The 22,039-nt window shown below is 40.4% G+C and overlaps 1 protein-coding gene across 1 annotated transcript in view; it reads right to left on the bottom strand.

Annotated features, from left to right (window-relative positions):
• Positions 1-22,039, bottom strand: part of b3glcta (beta 3-glucosyltransferase a) — a 139,350-nt gene that overhangs the window by 5,262 nt on the left and 112,049 nt on the right. The window contains exon 12 of the mRNA XM_084718025.1: positions 186-285. Within this exon, the coding sequence (XP_084574151.1) occupies positions 186-285 (100 nt within the window). The remainder of the gene's footprint in view (positions 1-185; positions 286-22,039) is intronic.

The following is a 22,039-nucleotide window of genomic DNA, read 5'->3' as shown; positions in this document are numbered from 1 at the left end:
TGACTTAATGCCAGGCGTTTCTCTCTTTCACTGTTCAAAACCTTTTCATGGCTGCGAGACAGAATCTATTAGAACAGTTATGAATAAATGTCAGTCAAACTTTGAGAAAAATGAAAGCGTGGCATTTGAGAAATGAGACACTCTGTCCCACCTGAAAAACCACTGCCAGGATCATGAAAACATACCTGATAAGCGTGTCATCGTCCACAACGACGAGCCACTTGGTGTCTGGGACTGAGCTGCTTAGAAATCTTTGAAGGATTGCGAATGTTTTCCCGCAGTGGCCTGCGAATAGAGACATGGTATCAATAGAGCGGCCTGTACGACTTAATCACATATTGACCGTGTGCTGTATTCTGGTTTACAAAGATAAATGACCTTGTTACAGCAAGAAAAACACACTTGCCACAAGCAGGTGTTTACGTGCATACACATGGCTGCATACACACAGATGCACAAATACAAAAAGAAAACCTTACAGCCATAAATTATACTCACACTAAAAGATTTGAAAGATGGCAGCCTAACCAACAGTCACAAGTAATGACCATAAAAACAGCAACATTTTACTTTGGAGGACACATTACTGTAAGACCTCGGTTTTATTCCATTAAGAACGATAAGGGAAATAATTTTTCAGCATGAACGGCTCCTGTGAGAATCCAGCCCAGGAAAAGTCCATCCTAGGAGGGGGATCCCTCCTCTGTTGCTCTTCCCGAGGTTTCTTTCATTTCATTTCATTCCAAAGGGTGTTCTGTTCTAATTATCAATTTGTTTGTTGGTTTGAATCATTTTTTAAGAAAATTAAATCAAAATTCTCTGAATATTTTCTGGTTTCTTTACTTTTCTCTGCCAGTAAACTGAATATCTTTGGTTTGTGGACAAAATAAGACATTTGAGGATGTCACCCAGGGTGTGGCAAACACTGATCAACATTTTTCACCGTTTTCTGACAGTTTATGGTCCAAACAACTGATCAATCAATCGTGAAAACAATCAACAGTGAAAATCATTGTTAGCTGCAGCCCTATATTAGTATTGCCCATTCAAGGGACATTTTGGATTATTTGAAGTGGGGCTGCATAAGGCACTTAGTCATAGTTAGTGTATTATCTACAGTGGATGGTGGTTGACATGCCCCAGACGGAGAAGCAGCCCAAGTACCGGTGTTGAGATGGCACCCAGTTTATACACAACAATAAGTGATTTCTTAATATTTGCAGGATTGTTGGATGATGTTGCATTTCAAGCATCGAGGTGGCAACAAAATTAAGCACTCCAAGGTATTTTTTAGCCTCAGCATTATTAAATCCTCTCAGTCGTGATGATGGGATTATCTAGTGAAAGACTTTATCATGATAATCAGGTAAAGTTCTTTTACAGTCACACATGTCAAAGGTAAAACAAATCCATTACAAGAAAACAGCAGCACAAAAGCATTTGTCATTTAAAGGGATAGTTCAGAATACATGAGGCACATATTGATAGTCAGTGTATCAGCTACAGGAGATGACGGTCAGCACAACCTCAGTTTGGAGAAACAGAGAGGAGTACCAGTGTAGGGAGACAAATAATGTATTGCTGTGGACACTGTGAGAAGCAAAATGGATTTTAGACTCTTAAAAAGGTCCACCAGCATTTAGAATATTTTCACCACTTTACCTTGCTGTCAGACAGCATTTTTGGGCAGGAAACTGCTGTTACATAAGATAAATATCACTCTCTCTTGCTAAACCAGACACAGGAGTTGCTGCCACAGTCTGTTAATTTATTTGTTATTTTGTGACTTTTGTGAAACCTAACTAACACTTTACAACACTGAAGTCAACCAATGACACAAACAAACTAATGGATCGAGGCAGCAGTAAAGCAGCAAAACTCCTGTGTTGGGAAGTAAAATGACTGATTTCACTAAAGGAGTGTGGTTGCTTTGGAGAGAGAGATTTAATGAGTGATATAACTTCAGTTTTCTGCCAGAAAAGGCTGACTGAAGGAAAGGTAAAGTGGTGAAAATATTCTAAATGTAGCGAAAACTTCTGAAAACTTCATCAATGGTTTGTAAAGGGTTCCAGAGAGGATTCTGGGTGGAACCATTACACCATAGAAGGAGTCTCCTTTAGAACCTCTCATAGGGGGTTAAGGATGAAACCCTGACAGATGGTTCTTGGTAGAACCCTCTTTGAGAGGTTCAACCAGGACCCTTTTTGGAGATGTTTGTGCCATAATATAAAAGGGCTCTTGGTAGAACCCCCTGGGTGGGTTCTAGATAAGACCCTTGGAATATAAAAAGGTTCTCAGTATAATCCTCCCTGGTGGATTCTAGATAATGCCATTCGTTTATAAAAAAAAGTTTCTTTGTAGAAACCGAGGAAAAAAACGAGGGTTTTGGTTGGAACACTTCTTGTTTGCAACATTAGAAGGTGGAAAGATTCTGGACCCCCAGAGAGGATTCTGGGTGGAACCATTACACCACAGAAGGTTTCTCCTTTAGAACCTCTCATAGGGTGTTCTGGATGAAAACCATCATAGTATAACCTTCTTGAAATGTTCAACAAGGTTCTCTGTAGAACCCCTTCTAATGGGTATAACCTTTCAAGGGTGCCAACTGGAACCTTAATAAATGTTTTTTCCAGGAACCAAAAAGGGTTCTCCCATGGGGACAAGGCAAAGAGCCCATTATGGTTCTAGTTAGCACCTTTATTTCTAAACTGGAGGTGTGTTGACCACCACCTACTGTAGATAATACACTGACTGCACTCCAACAAATCTGAACTGTCCTTTTCAATCTTTTGATCTATGTCTTTGAGGAGGTAATAAAAATGAGTGGTACTATCATGCCCAAACCTAACAAGTGTGCAGTATATTCACAGCTTTCATTTATATTTCAGCATTAAGTTGACAGTTGAATGCATCACAATTCACAAAGTGAAGAAGTGGTGGTTCTGCATGCTGTTCAAGGACACCTCAAAAGGACACGTGGCTATAGGCAGACACACCAGCCACTGCAGTGATCAAACAGACGACCTCATGTTGGAGGAAAAAAATGACTTCGCCACCTTTTTAAGATTTGTATTGTACAGCAGAAAAGAAAATCTTTTCAACACAAGGATGTGTCCTCTCGAGCTTTGTGAGCAAAAAGAACGCTGTCGTCTATATTCTGACATCTCAAACAAATCATATGGTATGTTTGGCATGATGGGCGAGGAAGATCAAACTTTCACTCTGGCATGTTTGACATGGCTGCCAGGCAGGACAAAATGTTCTGCCAACTCCTGAAAACAAAAACACTGATGCAATGGTACAGAACAAATACACAGAACCCAAAGAAATACACCCATCAAAATCCAAATATCTGCACACCATCAGGGCTGCGAGTGGAGACATGGAAATCCCTGGTGGCAAGCTTCACAAAGAATACTGAGGCCCTGCTGTTTTATTTATAAGGCACCCAAGGTGTGTGTGTTTTTTTTGCAAGCATCTGAATATAGAATAAGTAAGGACACCTTGAACTGCTGACAGGAATAAAATCCAAAAATGCACTTTTTGAGGCAGGTCTCCAGACAAACCTTGTAATCTTATTTCTAGTTGGAGGAGGAATCTTGTCCACGACTCGTGTATTATGTATCATTAAAGTGTCCTATCTACCACGGCTACAAAACGCAGCAAAAAGTATCTTATTGGCCTCAGAAGTATCTTCCATCCTCACGTCTTTGTTGTTTGACATGTTGGAGGGAAATAAAACACACTTGACCATGAATAGCTTGAGTACATACTTCATAAAGTTCCTACGCCATTTTCTTATTTCAAGCTCTTGCGTCACCCTCGCTAGCTCAGACTATATAAAACTTTTAACCTCAGACCGCTGAGTTTATTTTTCTATTGTCAAAACAAGTACTGGAAGGCCTGTGTCTTTTTTACCAGACTGTTTCTTTGTGACTGCATACAGCAGTGTGATAACCCAGAAGCTTTCAAGTGGGGTCACAGCTTCTCTCTGGACGCACCCAAGTGGTTTTCTTCTACATTTCAATCATGTTCAAGGTCGCCGCTTTGTTGATGTTTGTAATGCAGTATCTATCTATCAGTCAGTCTGTTTATCACATCCACTTGGAACTCTTTCAGAGGGTTCTAGCTGCAACACAACAGAAAGGATTATTCCCTGAATGCCTATGAGAGGTTCTACAGAGAACCCTTCTTTGGTGCAATGGTTCAGCCCAGAGTCTAGTCCAGGGGTTCCGTTCACTTTTGGTCAAACATGAACCCATCCAGGGGATTCTACAGGAAACCCTTGTATATTTTAAGTGTTTTATTTAGAACCTACTCAAGGGGCTCTACAAAGAACCCTTTTATATTACCCTATATTACAAAGAACCCTTGACAAAAAAAATCTTCAATGCTTTCAACAATCCTTGGAGGACTCTTAATTAAAAAAAGGGTTCTTTGGATGAAAAGGATCCTTAATGAAACCTTTAGTCCTACAAATAATCCTTGATGAACCCTTCTATGGTGTGATGGTTCCACCCAGAACCCTCTCTGGAAGTTCTATCCAGAATCTTTACCCCTTCTATTGGTATTAACAAGAACCCACCAAGGGGGTTATCCACAACTTTTCACCTTCTAAGGGTGCTAACAAGAACCCATCCAGAGGGTTCTACCAAAAGCATTTAAATTCCAATGGTTTCAACCAGAACCTGTCAAGGGCACTCTATACAAAACTCTTCTATATTTCGAGTGTTTTATCTGTAACCCACACAAGGGGTTCTGCAAAGAACCCTTTAATATTATCTTGCGCAGAACCCTTGACAAAAAATCTTCAATGATTTCAACAATCTTGTCTTCTTTATTCAAAAAAGGGTTCTTTTGATGAACCCTTGAGGTTCTAAAGGAAGACCCCTCTATGGGGTGATGGTTCTACCCAGAACCCTGTCTGAGCGGTTCTATCCAGAATCTTTCCTCTTCTATGGGCACCACCAAGAACCCACCCAGGGGGTTCTAGCAAAAATCTTTTGTATTTCAAGGGTTTTAAGGAACCCTTTTTTATTACGTTCCAAAGAACCCTTGATGAAAGAGTTCTTCAAGGATTCTATCAATGCTTAAAGAACTCATTCTTCCAAGAAGAGTTCTTTGGATGACAAGAGTTTGAAATGGAAGCTTCATGCTCACAAAGAACCCTGAAAAAGCCCTTTCTTCAGAAATGGGTAGAACCTCAACCCTTCTGGAAGAATGCTTTTGGAACTCTTATTTCTAAGAGTCTGCCAGTCTACCAGTCTATCCACTTAAACAGAAAGGGGCTAATTAAAACAAAAAAAAGTTTCTTCAGGCTTGTCCTCATAGGAGAACCCTTTTTAGTTTCAGGTACGTACCACTGGGAATCTTTTCAGACGGTTCTACTTCGAACTCAACATAAATGATTATACATAGAACAATCTGTGATAGGTTTTACACAGAACTTCCTACGAGAGGTTCTAAAGGATGTTCTATGGTGTAATGTTCCCCCAGATCCCTCCCAGGGGTTCTATCCAGAACCTCTTTCTTTCCATCCTCGGAGGGTGCCAACAAGGCTGGTTCTACAAAGGGGAGTAAAATGTATTTTTGGAGGGGAGGGACCAAGAAAACTTTATATTCCAGTGGTTCCATCTAGAATCCACCCAGGGGATTATACTGAGAACCCCTCTATATTCCAGGTGTTTTTACTTAGAATACACAGAGGATGATCTACTGAGAACCCTTTATATTATGGTACAAAGAACTCCTAACTCTTTAAAAACTTTGTCTTCTAAAAAGGGTCCTGGTTGAACCTTTCAAAAAGGGTTATACCAAGAACCATCTGTGAAAGGTTTCCTCCAGAACCCCCTATGAGAGGTTCTAATGGAGAACCCTTCTATGGTGTAATGTTCCACCCAGAATCCTCTCTGGGGGTCCAGAATCTTTCCACCTTCTAAGGGTGTGAACAAGAACCCACCCAGGGGGGTAAACCAAGAACCCTTGTATATTCTAAAGGGTTATCTTCAACTTGCCAAGGGGGTTCTACTGAGAAAACTTTCACATTCCAATGGTTTCATTTGGAAGCCATCTGGCAGGTTCTATAGAGAACCCTGTTATATTTCAAATGTTTTATGTAGAATCCACCCAAGGGGTTCTACTGAGAATCATTTTATATTATGGGACTGAGAGTTCTTCAAGGATTTCAACAATCTCTTCCGAAAAGGGTTCTTCAGATAAAAAGGCTGTCAGTCTGTTTGTATTTCCTTCTTTCTATCTGTCTATGAAGGTCGTCAGGGCTGATTTACTTGTATGATGATATTTTTCTCTCACATCTTGTGCCGCTTAAAATTGATCTGATCGCTGGAAAGTCTGAACTTTCCCTTCAAAATATAGATAACTGCTGCATTTTACAAACGTACAATAATGATATAGTTTTAAGTCTCGGCTCTCAAAGCATGGGAAAGTCAGCGGAATCAATGCAGTCAGTGGAAAGTTAAAAACATAAAGAATAATGAAAGGTGACTCCAGATTCCTGACATATCGATGCCTGTGTCGACTGCTGATGAACTCCGAGGCTGGTGGCAGCGATCATTAGCATAAACCTTGAAGTCTTTAAAAAGGAACAGAAAGAGGTTAAGAAAAAGAAATAAATTATGTATGTCCTCACTTTTAACTCAATTTCAGTCCGATAACTGATTCAGTATCTGGGGGTATTTGGCACCAAGGACAAGATAAACTGCTTATTATTCTTTTTTTTTTTTCATTTGACCTCAATCATATAGTTTCAGTGAATGCTTCGCTAATTAATGCAGTGGCCAGTGGCTTTATGGGAATGACTCCATTGTATATTTCTAAAGATATTCAAGCATACAGTATTATGCTAGTTTTATTTTGCTACCATGGTGATGTCAAATTCATTCTCCAAACCAACAGTGTTTGCACCCACTTCACGATGTGATCAGTAACTTGGATGCACTGCCGTGTAGGGGGTACTGGGCTGTAACCCACTGAATGGATTATATGCTACATTCAATTTAAAGGAGAAGTGTGTGATTTCCAGCGGCATCTAACGTTCAAACCTTAGATTGCAACTAAGAGGATTTACCCCGACACCGCCCCTCTCTCACCAAGAGTACGGTGGCCGTCAGCAGACAAAATGGCGAGCGAAAGCTATCTCACAACAAACTACAATTATGTGTGTAGGATGAATTACCTGTCCAGCAGAAAACAGGCAACCTCGGTTTCCTGTCATGCTTGCGTTTACTTTCTTCACGTCTCCGCTTCTTGGATGACGGAGATTCACTGTCCATTGCTTTTTGTTCTGGTACAGTGTATGTATGATCCTCCGTTTGTCAAAACTGTGCCAGTCAAGGTTCACAACGCTAAATGGTCTGCCAACAATCACCCGCGTCTATCCTGCCCGTCTACTTCCGTGTTTACACTGCGGCGTCTACGTAAGGTCGCCATGGGCTTCCCAAGACTCACTGTTAGTGCAGTTTGTCCGCTCTGCGCTGCCGTAGACGGCGCAGGATGATGATCTCTGTAAGGCGACTCGACCGTATGTAACTATAAATGGCTATTTCTAAAGTAACGGGAAAATATAGATTATGAGTTTACGTTGATTGATAATAATAAATAACATACTTATATATAATATATCTCATTTATGTACATAAATTCCTGTAATTATTACAAACTGGTCCTTTAAGCTGATTTTAGGATTTATCTTCACCACAGGAAAGTTCAAGGAAGCTGCCAAAACTTACAGAGCAGGATGTGGTTGACATGGAAAGGCGCAACATTTTGAAAAACTAAGGCCAATGGGTGGTGCAGATCCGTATGAGCTGACTCCTTCGTCTTGGAGTGAGTCAACATCGTGAACTCCCTAATGTTTTTTGCCAAGCCCACGCACAGCTGAAGACCTTAACTGTTACATGTGTTGGAAGCTTACAGCCGCGTAGTGAGTGGATGGGAGCGAGAGATGCAGTGTAGGCTCACCAATGACACGTGTATTTGTGAAGTTTGTAAATTTAAGACTGCTAGGATTTTCAGTCTGACAATCTACCACAGTAGTACAGCTTCTTGGATCGAAATGCTGATGTGTCATAAACATATAAACAATAAAAATCCATCTTCAACTTATCTAAAGAAGTAAACTGATGAGATACTAGTTCGTTGCTTTGTTGCATTGTTGGCGTTGAGTAACTCCTAAACGGCCAACTTCCAGATTGATGATGTGCAGTGACATCACTCTATAAGGTGCAGCATATCACCAGAGTAACCGCTAACTGCTGCTAGCTGTAGCTGACATTAGCTAGTTAGCTCACTTAGCTGTGCAGCTAACTAGAGTTTCTAGCAGAGGAGCTTTGGACTGCTGGGAGGAGGATGTTTTGGTTAGAGAGACCCAGCATAGTGTGACCAGGCATCCATGTTTTAGGGGACAGTCTCTGTTATTGGTGCTTGTAGAGCCACAATATTTTCTGATCTAACGCGGTTATTTATGGACTTGATTTACTTGATTTTTTGAACAACGAAAAGACGAACCAAGGCGGTTTTAGTATTTTTTTTTTTTGAAAGGAGGTTGTTTTACGATGAATTAACAAGGGAATAAAGCTTGTCTTAGCTTGAGAAAGAAAGTTGAATTCAGAAGGTGATCGATTGTATATTTCTCTGTTTAATAAGGAAAACAGGTGTAAAAATATATCCTTTCCTCACATTTTGTGAGTTGATGTTTGTTTGACACAAAAAGCTATGAGAGCTTGAAGAACACAACAAACTCGTCACTCACTTGAGGTACAAACTGGTATTACAAGAAAAGCGAGCCAATTTCACTACTGGTCACTGGACTGGAACTAATCACAACAGATCATTTTTTTGCAGGCACCAGACTAATGCATAACATGTGTACATTGTGTATTGATGGAACCTGGATGGGATGGAAACTGTTTTTCCGTGGGGTGGGACAGAGGTATTTTTATGGGAGTAGGGTGGGAGATGAGTAAAAATTTGTGCTGTCAGGCGATTAAAAAAATTAATCTAATTAATTACAGGATTTGTAATTAATTAATGTAATTAATCACATTTTAATCTCATATCTGCTAAAGGTCCCCAAATAAAGAATTTGAATTCTAGGACATTACAAAATTGTAGTGCATGACTAATCAATTGAATACACCAAGAAGAGAAGATTTGAAATCTTTTGCTCACAGTTAATGCAAAAGACTTGAGTTTCCACCCTCTATCGATGAGGTGTGCGGTGACTCCCAGGTAGTTATGATTGCTTACCGATGTCCAGTGATCGCCCGTTAGGAACAGCTCTTCTTTTGCGGTCCTCTCATCAGTGTACAGCTGGTGAATTCTTTTCATCACCGTAGTTCTCGACGGTAACTGGAAATTAGAGTCAGATGATGCTATCTGAAACACCTCCTTTAGGCCCTTGTCTTCCACGATTGAAATTGGCCTGCAATCAGCAGCAACCCACTTTGCAATTGAGTTTGTCAGTTTTTCTGTCATGGCTTTGCTCATTTGTTTTCCTAACTCAGCAAGCATGGGTTGGCGGAGTGAGCTCACGGTAGTACTAGCAGCAATTTTAACAGTGGAACTTGTCCGGACATGTTTAGCGTTTAAATGATAATTCAGGCCGGAGCTGCTTCAGTGATAGGAAAATTCTTTTTTACACAAGGTACAAATCACTGCGTTCTTGTTAATAGTCCCGTCTTTGTTCTTTTTATAAATAAACTTGCCAAGCTTGCCTCGCTCTCCTGTGTCGTGTCCATATCTATTGTCACCCTGCTTTTGACTAGTGGCGCAGGTAGGAAGTGACGTGCCACTGCAGCCTACGGGTCACTCAATGGGCCAAATTTAAAATGCTTGCGCATTGACTTATCACTCATGATTAATTGCGTTAATTTTTATAGCGTGTTAATTTGCAGTGTAATTAATTAATCTAATTAACACGTTAAACTGACAGCCCTAGTAAAAATCTACTCCTGTGTGATGCTCTAATTGTGATCTGTGGGAGAGGGCATGAAAAACAGGAGTCTTGCTGCAAAATCATCAAGATTGGCAAGTATGGTGGAGAGGAAGATTAAAATGGCCACCCCCGCAAAAGAAAAAGTAACAGCTGCAAGTTTGTTAACGTTTGGAACATTAGCGACCAGATGCTAATTTGCATGTAGGCTAGTAGCACAGTCCACATCCAGTGAGTCACAATAGGCTGGAGCTAGCTGGTTAGCATGCTAATTTAGCAACACAATCCATAAAATGCTATTTCTTCACATTCTGTTGATAATTTTAGTTAATTTTTGAGTGTTTTACAATAATATTCTTATGCATTGCACCTTTAATCGGGGTCCAATTACATTTAAAATCTTCCTTTTCTATATATGAGACTCAGACCACTGTATAAAAATCTAATTTACTGTATGTAGGTGGCTTTATGAGTGCTGCTTGATTGACAGTATGCATCGTTACTAAACTGAAAGTAGCCTCAGTATTTGGCTGCTGACCAAACTAGAGAAAATCCCTCTGCCTTGATGGACTGTGGATCGCTGCCAAAGTTCCAACACTCAATTGTTGTCTCCCTAAAGTTAAAATACTGGCATACAGTGGAAGGCAAAATTACAGGGCAGGAGACACTTTCTCCTGGATGATCTATGAGAACGACTTATCCAACACTGGCTTAAAAAAATACTAACATAATTTATTGGTTGAGAGGAGCCGAGTCGAGGCTTTTTACTGGAGTAAGACATCAAACTCACAAGTAAGTCACACCAACTCTCGGTGCCCTGAGTTGGGGAACGTGTCGAGTTATGCAAATGAGCAGGTTTGAGCAGCCAGACAGCTCCGCTTGAATTTTTGTTTCTGTCATGGCAAAACCAGCTGCCAGCCTGTCAGCTTGGCAGAATGCAGACTGTGAATGGGAGCAGACATCATCTTTTGACCCCAGTGTCTGTCGTACAGAGAGAGATTATCACGACAAACATTTGAAAAACTTGACAATCTGGAATATTGAAATACTAGAACACTGAACGTGTTGTTTTGCTCAGTGGAAATGACTGAACAGACGGCAAGCTAACAAATCTTGAAGTCAGAATAGAGCCACTACACTCAGCAGCACTTACATGCTGCAGTCTCAACAATTCAACAAGTCAGTTAATCAAATGATATTTCAAGCAAAAACGCTGAACATTTGATAGTTCAGGGGTTGTCAAGTGTCAGAATGGCAACTGACAAAAATATTACAAATACTTCTGTATCATCTGAGGTTTTTTTCAAATTTTTCACCTTGTTAAAAGTTTTTTTGGGAGGAGGTTTTTACCTGAAATGCAATGTTTTGGTAAGTAAGCTTAGCTTTACCGCTGTCCTTCATCAAAAATTACTCTACAAACAAGACAAAACAGTCAATTTCAGCTTTTTTTGACAGTAGATCTGTTTCTAATACTGTAGAGAGTAAAGGAACAAGCAGGAGCAGCCACAGTGAGCTGCAGGCTGCACACCTCAAACTAATTTCTCAGCAGCGAGGTATAGCCAGCTCCTTTCATTTTTGTTGTTCACAGACTCATGCCATGCGCAGCATAAATCAGATCCCGGTTTCTCACAGAATGATGGAAAAAGGACACAGTTTTCTTTGTCACATGCACTTTAACAATGCAGCCGCATAATGGCATCAAATTGGTTAAAGATGATTAATATTTCCTATTTTATTTCCATTAGTCCTCAATAAACTGCCTTGGAAGTCTGAGAGCATTTTCTAGTGTTTCTCCCTCTATGCACCTAGAAGCGCTGCTGAAATGTGACGGCCACTGCTGGAGGAGAGAGATGAGAGCTCTGTCTTATCTCTTTAGAAACTAATGTTACATCATTTTGCACTACGGGTGCTTCACAACCAGGTCAATTAACACACCTGTGAGAAAAGCATATAAATGGAGAGGAGAGGGGCTCTGTTTTATCACTTCAGAGACATCTTGTGCTACATATGTACGCTTTAAATGCAGGTCAATTAACACACATTAACATGTGCTACAACTCCATCCCAGAAGAAACACTATCTATTCATCATTGTGGATTTTTAGGTACACACAGACACAGGCTAATAAATATAACATTAATTTAGTGATAAATTCAAAATATTAACCAGTAATATGCTAACTAGGCTTTACATTTGCTATACATCATGGTAAACTGAATATTATACCTATAATAATAGATTATGGGGAAATTGTGACTCATATGTATCATTACTTTATGACATTTCATAGAACAAATGAATAATTGATTAATTTAGGAAATAATCTGAAGATTAATAATCGTTAGCTGCAGCCCCATTAAGTATCTTTTCTTTTAATTACCTCTAATCGAATGCAATCTAACTGAGCAGCCTTGTGAAGGTTATACTGTGTCTTTTTTGACTGTGTCACAGTTGCATGTTTGGCCAGTTTTTGGTTAGTGATGATATACTGGATTCTACTTTATCTACTGGTGCTTCTAATGTCCTGTGTCTGTCATGTGTGTAATTGCAGGCACTGGACAGTACAAACACATTTTTTGTTAATGCGGTACAATATCTGATGAAAACCATGCAACCGGTAAGTCATTACAATGGTGTACCAATCAATGAAAGAAAGCAGACAGAGTTTAATTTCTTAATTTAAACCAAGGGGCTCTATTAAGTGAAATTTCAACAAGGCTTTTAAAACAATCACACTATGAACAGTTTCCCACTTCCAGTTAACCCTAAGCAATCATTAACTGTATAGTACAATCAGACAGGCTGGAATTTTAATGTTTCTAAAAATCAATGCGTTTTCAGCTTCAAAAAAAAAAAAAAAGTTTTAAAGCAGGCTGGTTTCAGTCAAACGTGGCCCAAATCCAAACAATTAGTGATGAATTATATGCTGCAGAGCGGCACTGCGGTGGCCTGTGGGACCGTCACCTCACTCCTTGCTCGCCACATATCAGACCTCCAACTTTACACTGGTTCTGCAGTTCTGGCTTGACTTTTATGAGATGCATCAGTGAGGTGAGGATATACTGGTTGTTGTAAGGCTGTAAAATACACACACATTTGCATTTTCTGGCGCCGTTTTTGCAGGAAGGAGGGATAATAACAAGCAGCAGGCTGGATGAAAAACTGACGAATTGGCTTGCCACAGATCAATAAAATCTAGTTGGATTGTGAAACTCCTCCATCACTGCTGAGTCCTGCTGCTGCTGCCATGAGGTCAGCTGACAGGGAAACATCATTCTGCAACTGAAATTAAGGTTTGTTTGACATCGTGAGGGACGATAAGGTTTGCAATTAGTTTGAAGTCAGATTTGAGCAGCTGGGATGAGACACACCTTCAGATGAAACTCTTAAAGGCATTTATCAATAGCCCAAAAGGTTCGGTATTAGGCCCCAATTTGTTCTTGGTTTACATGAATGATATTGTGACATCTTCTGAAACACTTAAGAGATTGTTCCACCACTTGTACACAATCAGCTGCTGAGGATCTGCAGTCTTCATTTTATTCGCCTCCATAATCATTAGTTAGTACTTAACTCAGTCAAAACCAACTGGATGCTGTTCACCAAGGTTACTCACACTCATGCTAAGTCTTTTAACATTCATTCATCAAACAGTATATGCATAGAGAGAGTGTCTCAGTATAAACATAAAAATAGCTTCCCCACTCACTTTAGAAAATGAACTGTCAAATTAATATTTCTTTCAGTTTTGGATTATGAGGATGCCATGTATGGAAAAGCTGCAGCCTCTACATTGAAATCACTAGATGCTGTCCACCACTTCACTCTAAAGCTCATAACTGGTAATCCTAAAAGCACCTTCCACTGCAATCTTTACCAAAAGGTCAGCTGATCATCTCTGACTGTGAGGTGGGACCAGCATAGCTTTTTAATCACCTATAATGATTTAATACAGATTCTTCCACCCTATATTTTACTTCTTGCCATGAGAAATCTGCAAAAGATCCAAAACTCCAGGGTCCATCATCTGCATGGCCTTGTTCAAAAAGGGCTGAAGCTGCCTATTCCACTGATAATAAATCCATTCAGTCTTTTAACCAATTATCTATATTAAAACAATTTGCTTTGTGTGATTTCCAACTGACCCTTTGTTATGTCCCACCTCCAACAGCAACTGTCCAATCATAGCTTAGCAACTGTAACTAGAGCTGACAAGCTTTCCATTTCTCTACATGCTGATGTGGTGTGCAGGAGGCTCAGAGAAGAGCAATACTCAGCTTTCAATGGGTCTCGACGGTGACGTCTTTTCTGTAGTCTTTCAAAAAATGTGAAGCACAAGAGCACACACACACGGTGAATGGATCAAAGTCAACTCAAATCTTAAACTGCTCTAACATAAGCTGCAAATGTTAGCATGTGTGGCTAACTAACAGAAGCTTACTAGCTGCAGTAACTTTTCCTTCAGCCAAACTTGTTAGGTTCCACTGCATCTGCATTTGTTCTGTGGGGGTTTGAAGAAGAGGATGTGTGCTGATGCAGAATCAAAGTGGATCAACACCGATGCATGTCTCTCTGGCTCGCTATCTCAGGTCTAAGACGAGTTAGCTTAGATCTTATCCCAGCTGTCTTCTGCGATCGCAGTCTGGCTGATCTGGCTGGATGACCTGTCTCCAAGTCCACTGCACTAATCGAGTCCCTGCGCTTCCTTTTCCCACGTAAATGAGTATATTTCTGTTATCTATCATGTGGATATATACCTGCTGTATTTCACCATCTGACCAATGTTTCCTGAGATGTAAGCTAGCTTTAGCCTTAGTCTTTTAGCGTTAACATTACACCATGTGCACAGCTGTCAGGTAACTTTACATTTACAGTTTCAAAAGGTTCTTGTTTTAAAACAGGACAGGTGGAAACATAACTGACTTTTTGGCAAGTCAAGGAGTTTTATGCCTTTAATGACAGGACAATTGAAGCTGTGACAGGAAATGGGGAGAGAGAGTGGGGGAATGACATGCAGCAAAGGGCCATGGGCGGGAGTCGAAGCCACGGCCGCTGCAGAGGACTCACACCCTCCGTACATGGGACGCACGCTCTACCAACTGAGCTATCCAAGCGCCCCAAATCCTGCGTTTGTATACGTCTCTAAGGATTCAAAGACCTCGTGTTTCAACAATTACCCCCAATTTCGATGTTAAATCTGTCACCGTTACCACTGTAAACTGCACAAATGCAGTGTGAGCATGGAAAGTTTGGCAGCCTTAGCAACAGTCACTAAGGAGGACGGATTAGTGAAGGGTCAATTCATCATGAGAATACGGTTAACAGACGTAGAAGCTAAAGCAATAATGTGGCCCTTAAGCTTCGACTGCTTCGACGATTTTCTATCCTTGTGCCTAAGAGGCAGACTGATGGACACAGAGGTATTTTCACATCCAGAATAGAAGGCAAACATAATATCACCTTGTCCCAAAAACATCTCATTGGGAGGGCAGTGCCACAACAGATGTATGAGTGATCCTGCCTCACCACAGTCATGCCAACATAAATGTGAAAGGGAGCAATCAATTTTTTGCAACCTGCATTGTGTAATATACGCCCTATCCACCACTTTTATTTGTAAAATTTTGTATCAGGCACATCTGAATACCACTGTTGTGTTTTTTAGGACAGACTCCCACTGGGCTGAGGTCAGGGATACACCCAAGTCCCTCTCCCACTGATGTTTGATGGAAGACAGACTGTCTGAAGAGGCGATGCACAATAACACACACACTGCCCAAATTACCCTCCTTCCAAAGGTGATCCATCTCAATTTATTATCAAGTCCTCTATTGAGCCCCGTGGACATATTCTTTGAGACGAGTGACCTTAAGATTGATCTTAACTGTGGGTACGACAAAAATTCAGCATCTCTTAAATTATACAACTTTTTCAACTTGTTAAAGGGTACCATATCCCCATCCTTCACAATCTGCCCCAGTTCATTCATGCCGCATATTGTTCGTCAGTTGCCTGCCTCCAGCAACCAGAAGGGGGTTGTTCCATATATTATTATCGCATAGATAAAATCTTCTCCTCAATCCATTTCCAGCTACCCACATCACTCTTGCATGTATAGGTCCACAAAGGAAATCTAGCATTACAAGCCAAATAATATAAATAAACACCCGGTTTTCCTCATCAGTCTTTTGTGATCGATTCTTATCCCTCCACAAGAAACCTACAAGTATCTTATTTATTTTTTTTAAACCAATGAGGAGGGAATTTAAGTGGTATAGCTGAAATCAGAAATTATAATCTTGGTAAAATATTCATTTTAATGGCTTCTGCTCTACCCTATAATGAAAAGGGAAGAACTGTCCATCTCTTAATATCTTCCCTGATTGATTTTAGGATGTGTGGTCCATTTAAGTCAAAACTCTTATCTATATATAGATATTTCATGACTTGTGATGTTCACTGACAAGAAGCAGTACAGAGATGTGAAGGATAGGTTAGGTGGTTTAGGGGAAATGGCCACACTCTTATTAAAATTCACCTTATAACCTGAAAATCTCCCAAGTGCATCAATCAGCTTCATCACCTGTGGGACTGACAAGGTTTGGATAACACTATTATTTTATTCTACTTTTTAAATCACTGTATTTATTTTGTGCTTTTTTTCCCCATAGCATAGCATTATCTTGTCATACATTGTTGTTTCTATCGTCAGCTGTTTTGTTTGCCTGCATTGTTTTATTATAAATGAGTACACCTTCTCAATGGTATTTGAAAAAAAAAAAGAAGGTTCAATAAATAATAATTACCTGCAGTAGACGGCGGGTGACACCCCCCTAGTTTGCAGAAGCAGCAGTAGTCTCAGTGAAGGAAGCTAAGCAATAATTTAATAACACTGGACCACCATGGTACCAACCAATACATATATATGTACTGGGTAACGAGATGGAATAAGGAGTAACAAGAAGAGAAGTGTCAGATTCAGTTAGTAAAAATAAAAATATGTAAAAAATGATTACAGTATAAATACTCTCTAAATTAATCACAGATAGTAGCTCAGTAGATCATACATACCCTGTAATAACAGAATAGGTACAGAGCCATTAAAAAATATCTACAGTATAATTCTTGGTAAAATTGTAAATTGTTACCCCCTTAGTCCATCTTGTTATCTAGTATCTACACACATGAATTGGTAGGTACTGTGCAAGTGTAGTGTTATTAACTCTGGACTAATTATGCAGCACGTTAATCTAAAGCATTATCAAAAAATCAGCAATGTAGCTTATTTTTATTATTATTATTATTATTTTTTTTGTGTTGGCTGTTTTATATGTTCAAAAATGGCAATAAAAATCAGCATGTGCCCCTTTACCTTGCTGCCAGACTGCCTTTTCTGCATAAACAGCCATTATATAAGCAGATTATCACTCTCTCCACGCCAACCAGACTCCATTGGCAAAATCAGTAATTAGCCATTGGAGTCTAGTTGAGTAAGAGATAACCATATTTGGTTTATATAACACCGGTTCACCATTTGTAAAGGCTCTCTGATGGCAAAGGAAAAAAAAAGAGGAAGTATTCTAAATATAGCATACAAGAGTAAATTGCTTAGCTTCTGTGCTGGTACTCCTCTCTGCTTATCCAAGCAGGGGGTGGGGTTGTTAATCATCATCTACTGCAGATAACACAATGACTATGGATACAACCGCACTTCAAATAATTTGGACTATCCCTTTATATCAAATTTGCAAAAACTCTGTTTCCATGTGGATATTTCCTGTTCATATCTTATTGAAAAGATCTAATGTGATGATTCCAGTGAGGATACATCTGACAGCACTGAGAGCTGGTGCAAGAAGAACTATCTGCAGTTCAGTGTCAGGAAGGCAAAGGAGAGCTGGTAGTGGATTTGTTAGAGACCGAGAAGCCGCTGAGACCTGTCACTATACACAACGAGGAGGTGGAGATGAGGCGGCCCTCAAGTACAGGGGTTGAATATCAACAACAAACTAGACCCATCACAGAGTAACTTTACAAGGAAAGGTTGGCTTTTTTTTTCTTGAGGAGTCTCATAGCTCTGCAACAGACCAATCCACATGTTCCATCAGTTAGCCGGTGGCAGTTTGCATCCTTCAGGGCCTCGATGCAAAGAGGCTGCAGAACATGTCCTTGTTAAAGAGCTGACCTGCCTGGAGACAGTAACTGAAGGGAAGTGGAGACTCTTCTGCACAACAACGCTCAGCCCTCCTACAGTTGGCTGAAAGTGGCTACAGCCGATGCATCATCCCATTAAGGTGCAACATGAGAGGTCTTAGGTGCAGTTTATGCCAACAGCCATCAGACTGTAAAATAATTCGCGCCCAAATGGCCTCTGCCTCGGGCAACCACGAGGGTACTGAAGCAGAGAAGAGCTACTGCTGTCTTTACAGACTACTCTGGATTGCTTTGAGCTTCTGTCTTGTGCTCTGTGTGCGTGTTTTTGTACTTGTTTCTGATTATCATACATTATGCGTTTCCAGTTTTTTCCCTGAGGAGGAACTGGAGGACGTTGTCGGGTTAAAGCTTCTCCTGAGGGATCAGCAGGCTCTCAGACCAGCTGGGGGAAGTGTTTCTCTTCCAGAATCAGAATCAGGTTTATTGCCAAGTGCACTCTGAAAAATAAGGCTTCCAAAAGGGTTCTTCCTGAATTTCTACCAGAACAATTTGCTTCTGAAGAACCATTTTTTTTTCTAGAAAGGGTTTGTCAAGGGTTCTTTGACTAAGACTAGGGGTTCCATTCATTTTTCACCCAAAGAACCCTTTTTATAAAGGGTTTCTGCACCATTATATAAAAGGTTCTTGGTAGAACCCCCTGGCTAGGTTCTATATAAAACCCTTGGAATATAAATAGGTTATTGGTAGAACTTCTTCAGTGTGTACAAGATAAAACCCCTGGAATACAGAGAGGTTCTTAGTAAAACCCCTGACAATGTTCTAGATAAAACCCTTAGAATATATAAGAGTTCTTGGTGGTACCCCCTAAGTGTGTTCTAGGTAAAACCCTTGTAATATAAATAGATTTTTTGTAGAAGTCCCTGAGCGTGTACAAGATAAAACCCTTGAAATATAGGGAGGTTCTTGGTAGAACTCCCTTGTTGGGGTCTAACTAAAACCCCTGAAATATAAAAAGGTACTTGATAGAGCCGCCTGAGTGGGTTCTAGATAAAACCCTTGGAATATAAAAAGGTTCTTGATAGAACCTCCTGAGAATGTTATAGATAAATCACTTAGAACATAAAGAGTTCTCAGTAGAACCTTATAAGTGTGTTCTACATAAAACCCTTAGAATATGAAACAGTTCTTGGAGGAACCCCCAAGTGTGAGTGTGTTTTTACTATAAAATCCATGGAATATGAAAAGGTTCTCAGTAGAGTCCAAAGTGTGTTCTATATAAAACCCTGGGTGGGTTCTTGTTGGCACTGTTAAAAGGTGGAAAGGTTCTCAATAGAACCTCAAGAGAGGGTTCTGGATCGAACCATTACACCATGGACGGTCTATCAGTAGAACCTCTCATCGGGGGTTCTAACCCTTTTATGTTGGATTCTAGGGAGAAAGGGTTCCAAGCAGAGCCTTTAAAGGAGGCAGAACAGGAACCAAGACCAAAAACAAGAACCAAAAAGAGTTCTCCCATGGGGACCAGCTGAAGAATGTTTCACGGTTCTAGTTAGCACCTTTATTTCAAAGAGTGTGTGTTTTCACATGTGAGAACTGTGACCGTGGTGCAGAGGAACCTGGTCTGTGTCTGCTGCACCTGCAGAGGGAGACACCTGTGGTCTTTGTTACCAGCTGCAGCCTCCTGATGAAGAGGAACAGCAGTCGTTAACCTCTGAACTTTGATTTTCACCTTCATTTCACCTGACTTTTATGTAACTATAGAGAACGTTTCCAAACTGTATGAAACATGTTCTGTATCTGCTCGTTCCCACACATATGAAAACATGTTTTCTGTGTGTCTGCACCAACACATGAATATGACATGACAGTACTGAAGATGCCTCACACATCATTTTAAAGTTATTTCCTCCACCTCCAATTCCAATATCCTTGAGAACATCTGGGATCTTGACTTGAATATAAAATGAGGTTCTACAGATTTGAGGGAGCAGTTTGACATTTCGAGGAATAATGCTTATTGGCTTTCTTGCATAAAGTTAAATGAGAAAATAAAAACACTTCCATGGACGGCTGGCTCAGAGGTATCATCCACTTATCGGAGGATCGGTGGTTCAATCCACCAGTCCAAAGTGTCTTTTCTACTGAACCCCTAATCGAGCGAGAGCCTTATTCATTCATTATTCTAGTTTCTGTTTGTTTAAATTGTTTGTGCTTCATGGACTAATGTGCTGCTAGAGCTGTTTAAGCAAAACCTAAACAAAGAATAAGGCTTGCATTTTCTATTTTATTCATCAGATTGTTAACATTTTTAACTCTATCTGTTTTTGTCAAAGAGCAAAACTTCTGCACACCTGTAAGCAGACAGGTGTGCAGGAGAGGAGTGTGGCCTGATTGGTCCATGTAGATTACTCTTAACTTTTTAAATGGTCTCTCTCCTTGTAAAATGAAGCCAATATTGTTAATAAAGTTTGAGTTTGTGAGTGCAGAAGAGTCTTTTTGCTTCGATTGAAGAAAATGTAAAATGCTTTGGGTGGTCAAAGTACTAGAAAGGCCCTATATAAATAATTTCACATCTGTGCATTAGATATAAAGATACACCCAGGGGCTGATTAGTCAAACTTAGCATGACTGGAAACAGGTGGGGCGGCACGGTGGTGCAGTGGTTAGCACTGCCGCTTCACAGCAAGAAGGTCCTGAGTCCGAATCCCCCAGCTGGCTGGGGCGGGGCCTTTCTGTGCAGAGTCTGCATGTTCTCCCCGTGTCTGCGTGGGTTCTCTCCGGGTTCTCTGGCTTCCACCCACAGTCCAAAGACATGCATGCTGGGTTAATTGGTGACTCTAAATCACCCGTAGGTGTGAGTGTGAGCGTGAGTGGTTGTCTGTCTCTATGTGTCAGCCCTGCAATGAACTGGTGATTTGTCGAGGGTGAACCCCGCCTCTCACCCAATGTCAGCTGGGATAGGCTCCAGCAGCCCGCGACCCTTTGGGAATAAGCAGTTACAGAAAATGGATGGTTGGAAACAGGTGGAAACAGCTAGGCTCGCTGTAGGTTTCATTAGTTTGAAGACATTTTGAGTTTGAAAAATAAATCACACTTCATAATTATGTCAACAGTATCCTGTTTGACTACATTTCAAATTATAATAGAATTGTAAATTTACATAATTTTCATCATTAATTTAACGATGCTTTATTACCTACTGTCAGCTGTACTGGCCGTCTTTCTTCACCTGCAGGTTTATGAAGTCTCTTTCCATGGGAACATCCTCACTTATTCTGTCCTCTGTCTATGTGACGAAACTTCAACTTGACCCCTGCAGTCGTTGCGGTCGTCAATTGCTCTTTGCTGTGGCATTTTTTTTCTTTGAAGCCATTTTCATGTTGAGACATTGCTTCTTTATTTCAGTGACAGTCCGACCCTCAGGTAACTATGCATGAACAGCACTCGTTTTCCCAGTTTATTATCTTTAGCAAGTCCCTTGATTCCACTGCCGACGCTTAACTTTCCTTTATCGATCTCTGACAGCAGAACTTCAAACTCCAACCTCGTAAAGTTCTTCTTTGTACTCTTTGATGCCATTTTCATGAATGAACACTTAAAATATGGGTCAGGAAGCACAGCTTTTTACAATATTATTGGGGTGTTAATTATGCTAATTCATAAATATCATGCACGTGGACTCAAATACACACAGGTGAATCATTTACACAGTTATCTGAAGATGCGAGCATAAGAGAAATTTAAGATAAGAATACATAAATGTTTGTGCAGGAGGCCCAATGACACTCCCCCATTTGTGTCCTTGCTTGGTTTATTTTGTGTTATTCCATCTGGCATTGCTCCATTGTGTTATGTCTGCGCCGCGGCAGCCGGAGCTGACTACTGTCATTCTACATAACGCTTGTGATTCCACCAGCAGTGCTTCAGTGAGTC

Source organism: Lutjanus erythropterus, chromosome 4, assembly GCF_056507025.1.
Source record: "Lutjanus erythropterus isolate fLutEry1 chromosome 4, fLutEry1.hap2, whole genome shotgun sequence".
Classification (NCBI taxonomy): domain Eukaryota; kingdom Metazoa; phylum Chordata; class Actinopteri; order Lutjaniformes; family Lutjanidae; genus Lutjanus; species Lutjanus erythropterus.
This window is presented reverse-complemented; position numbering and strand designations above follow the sequence as displayed.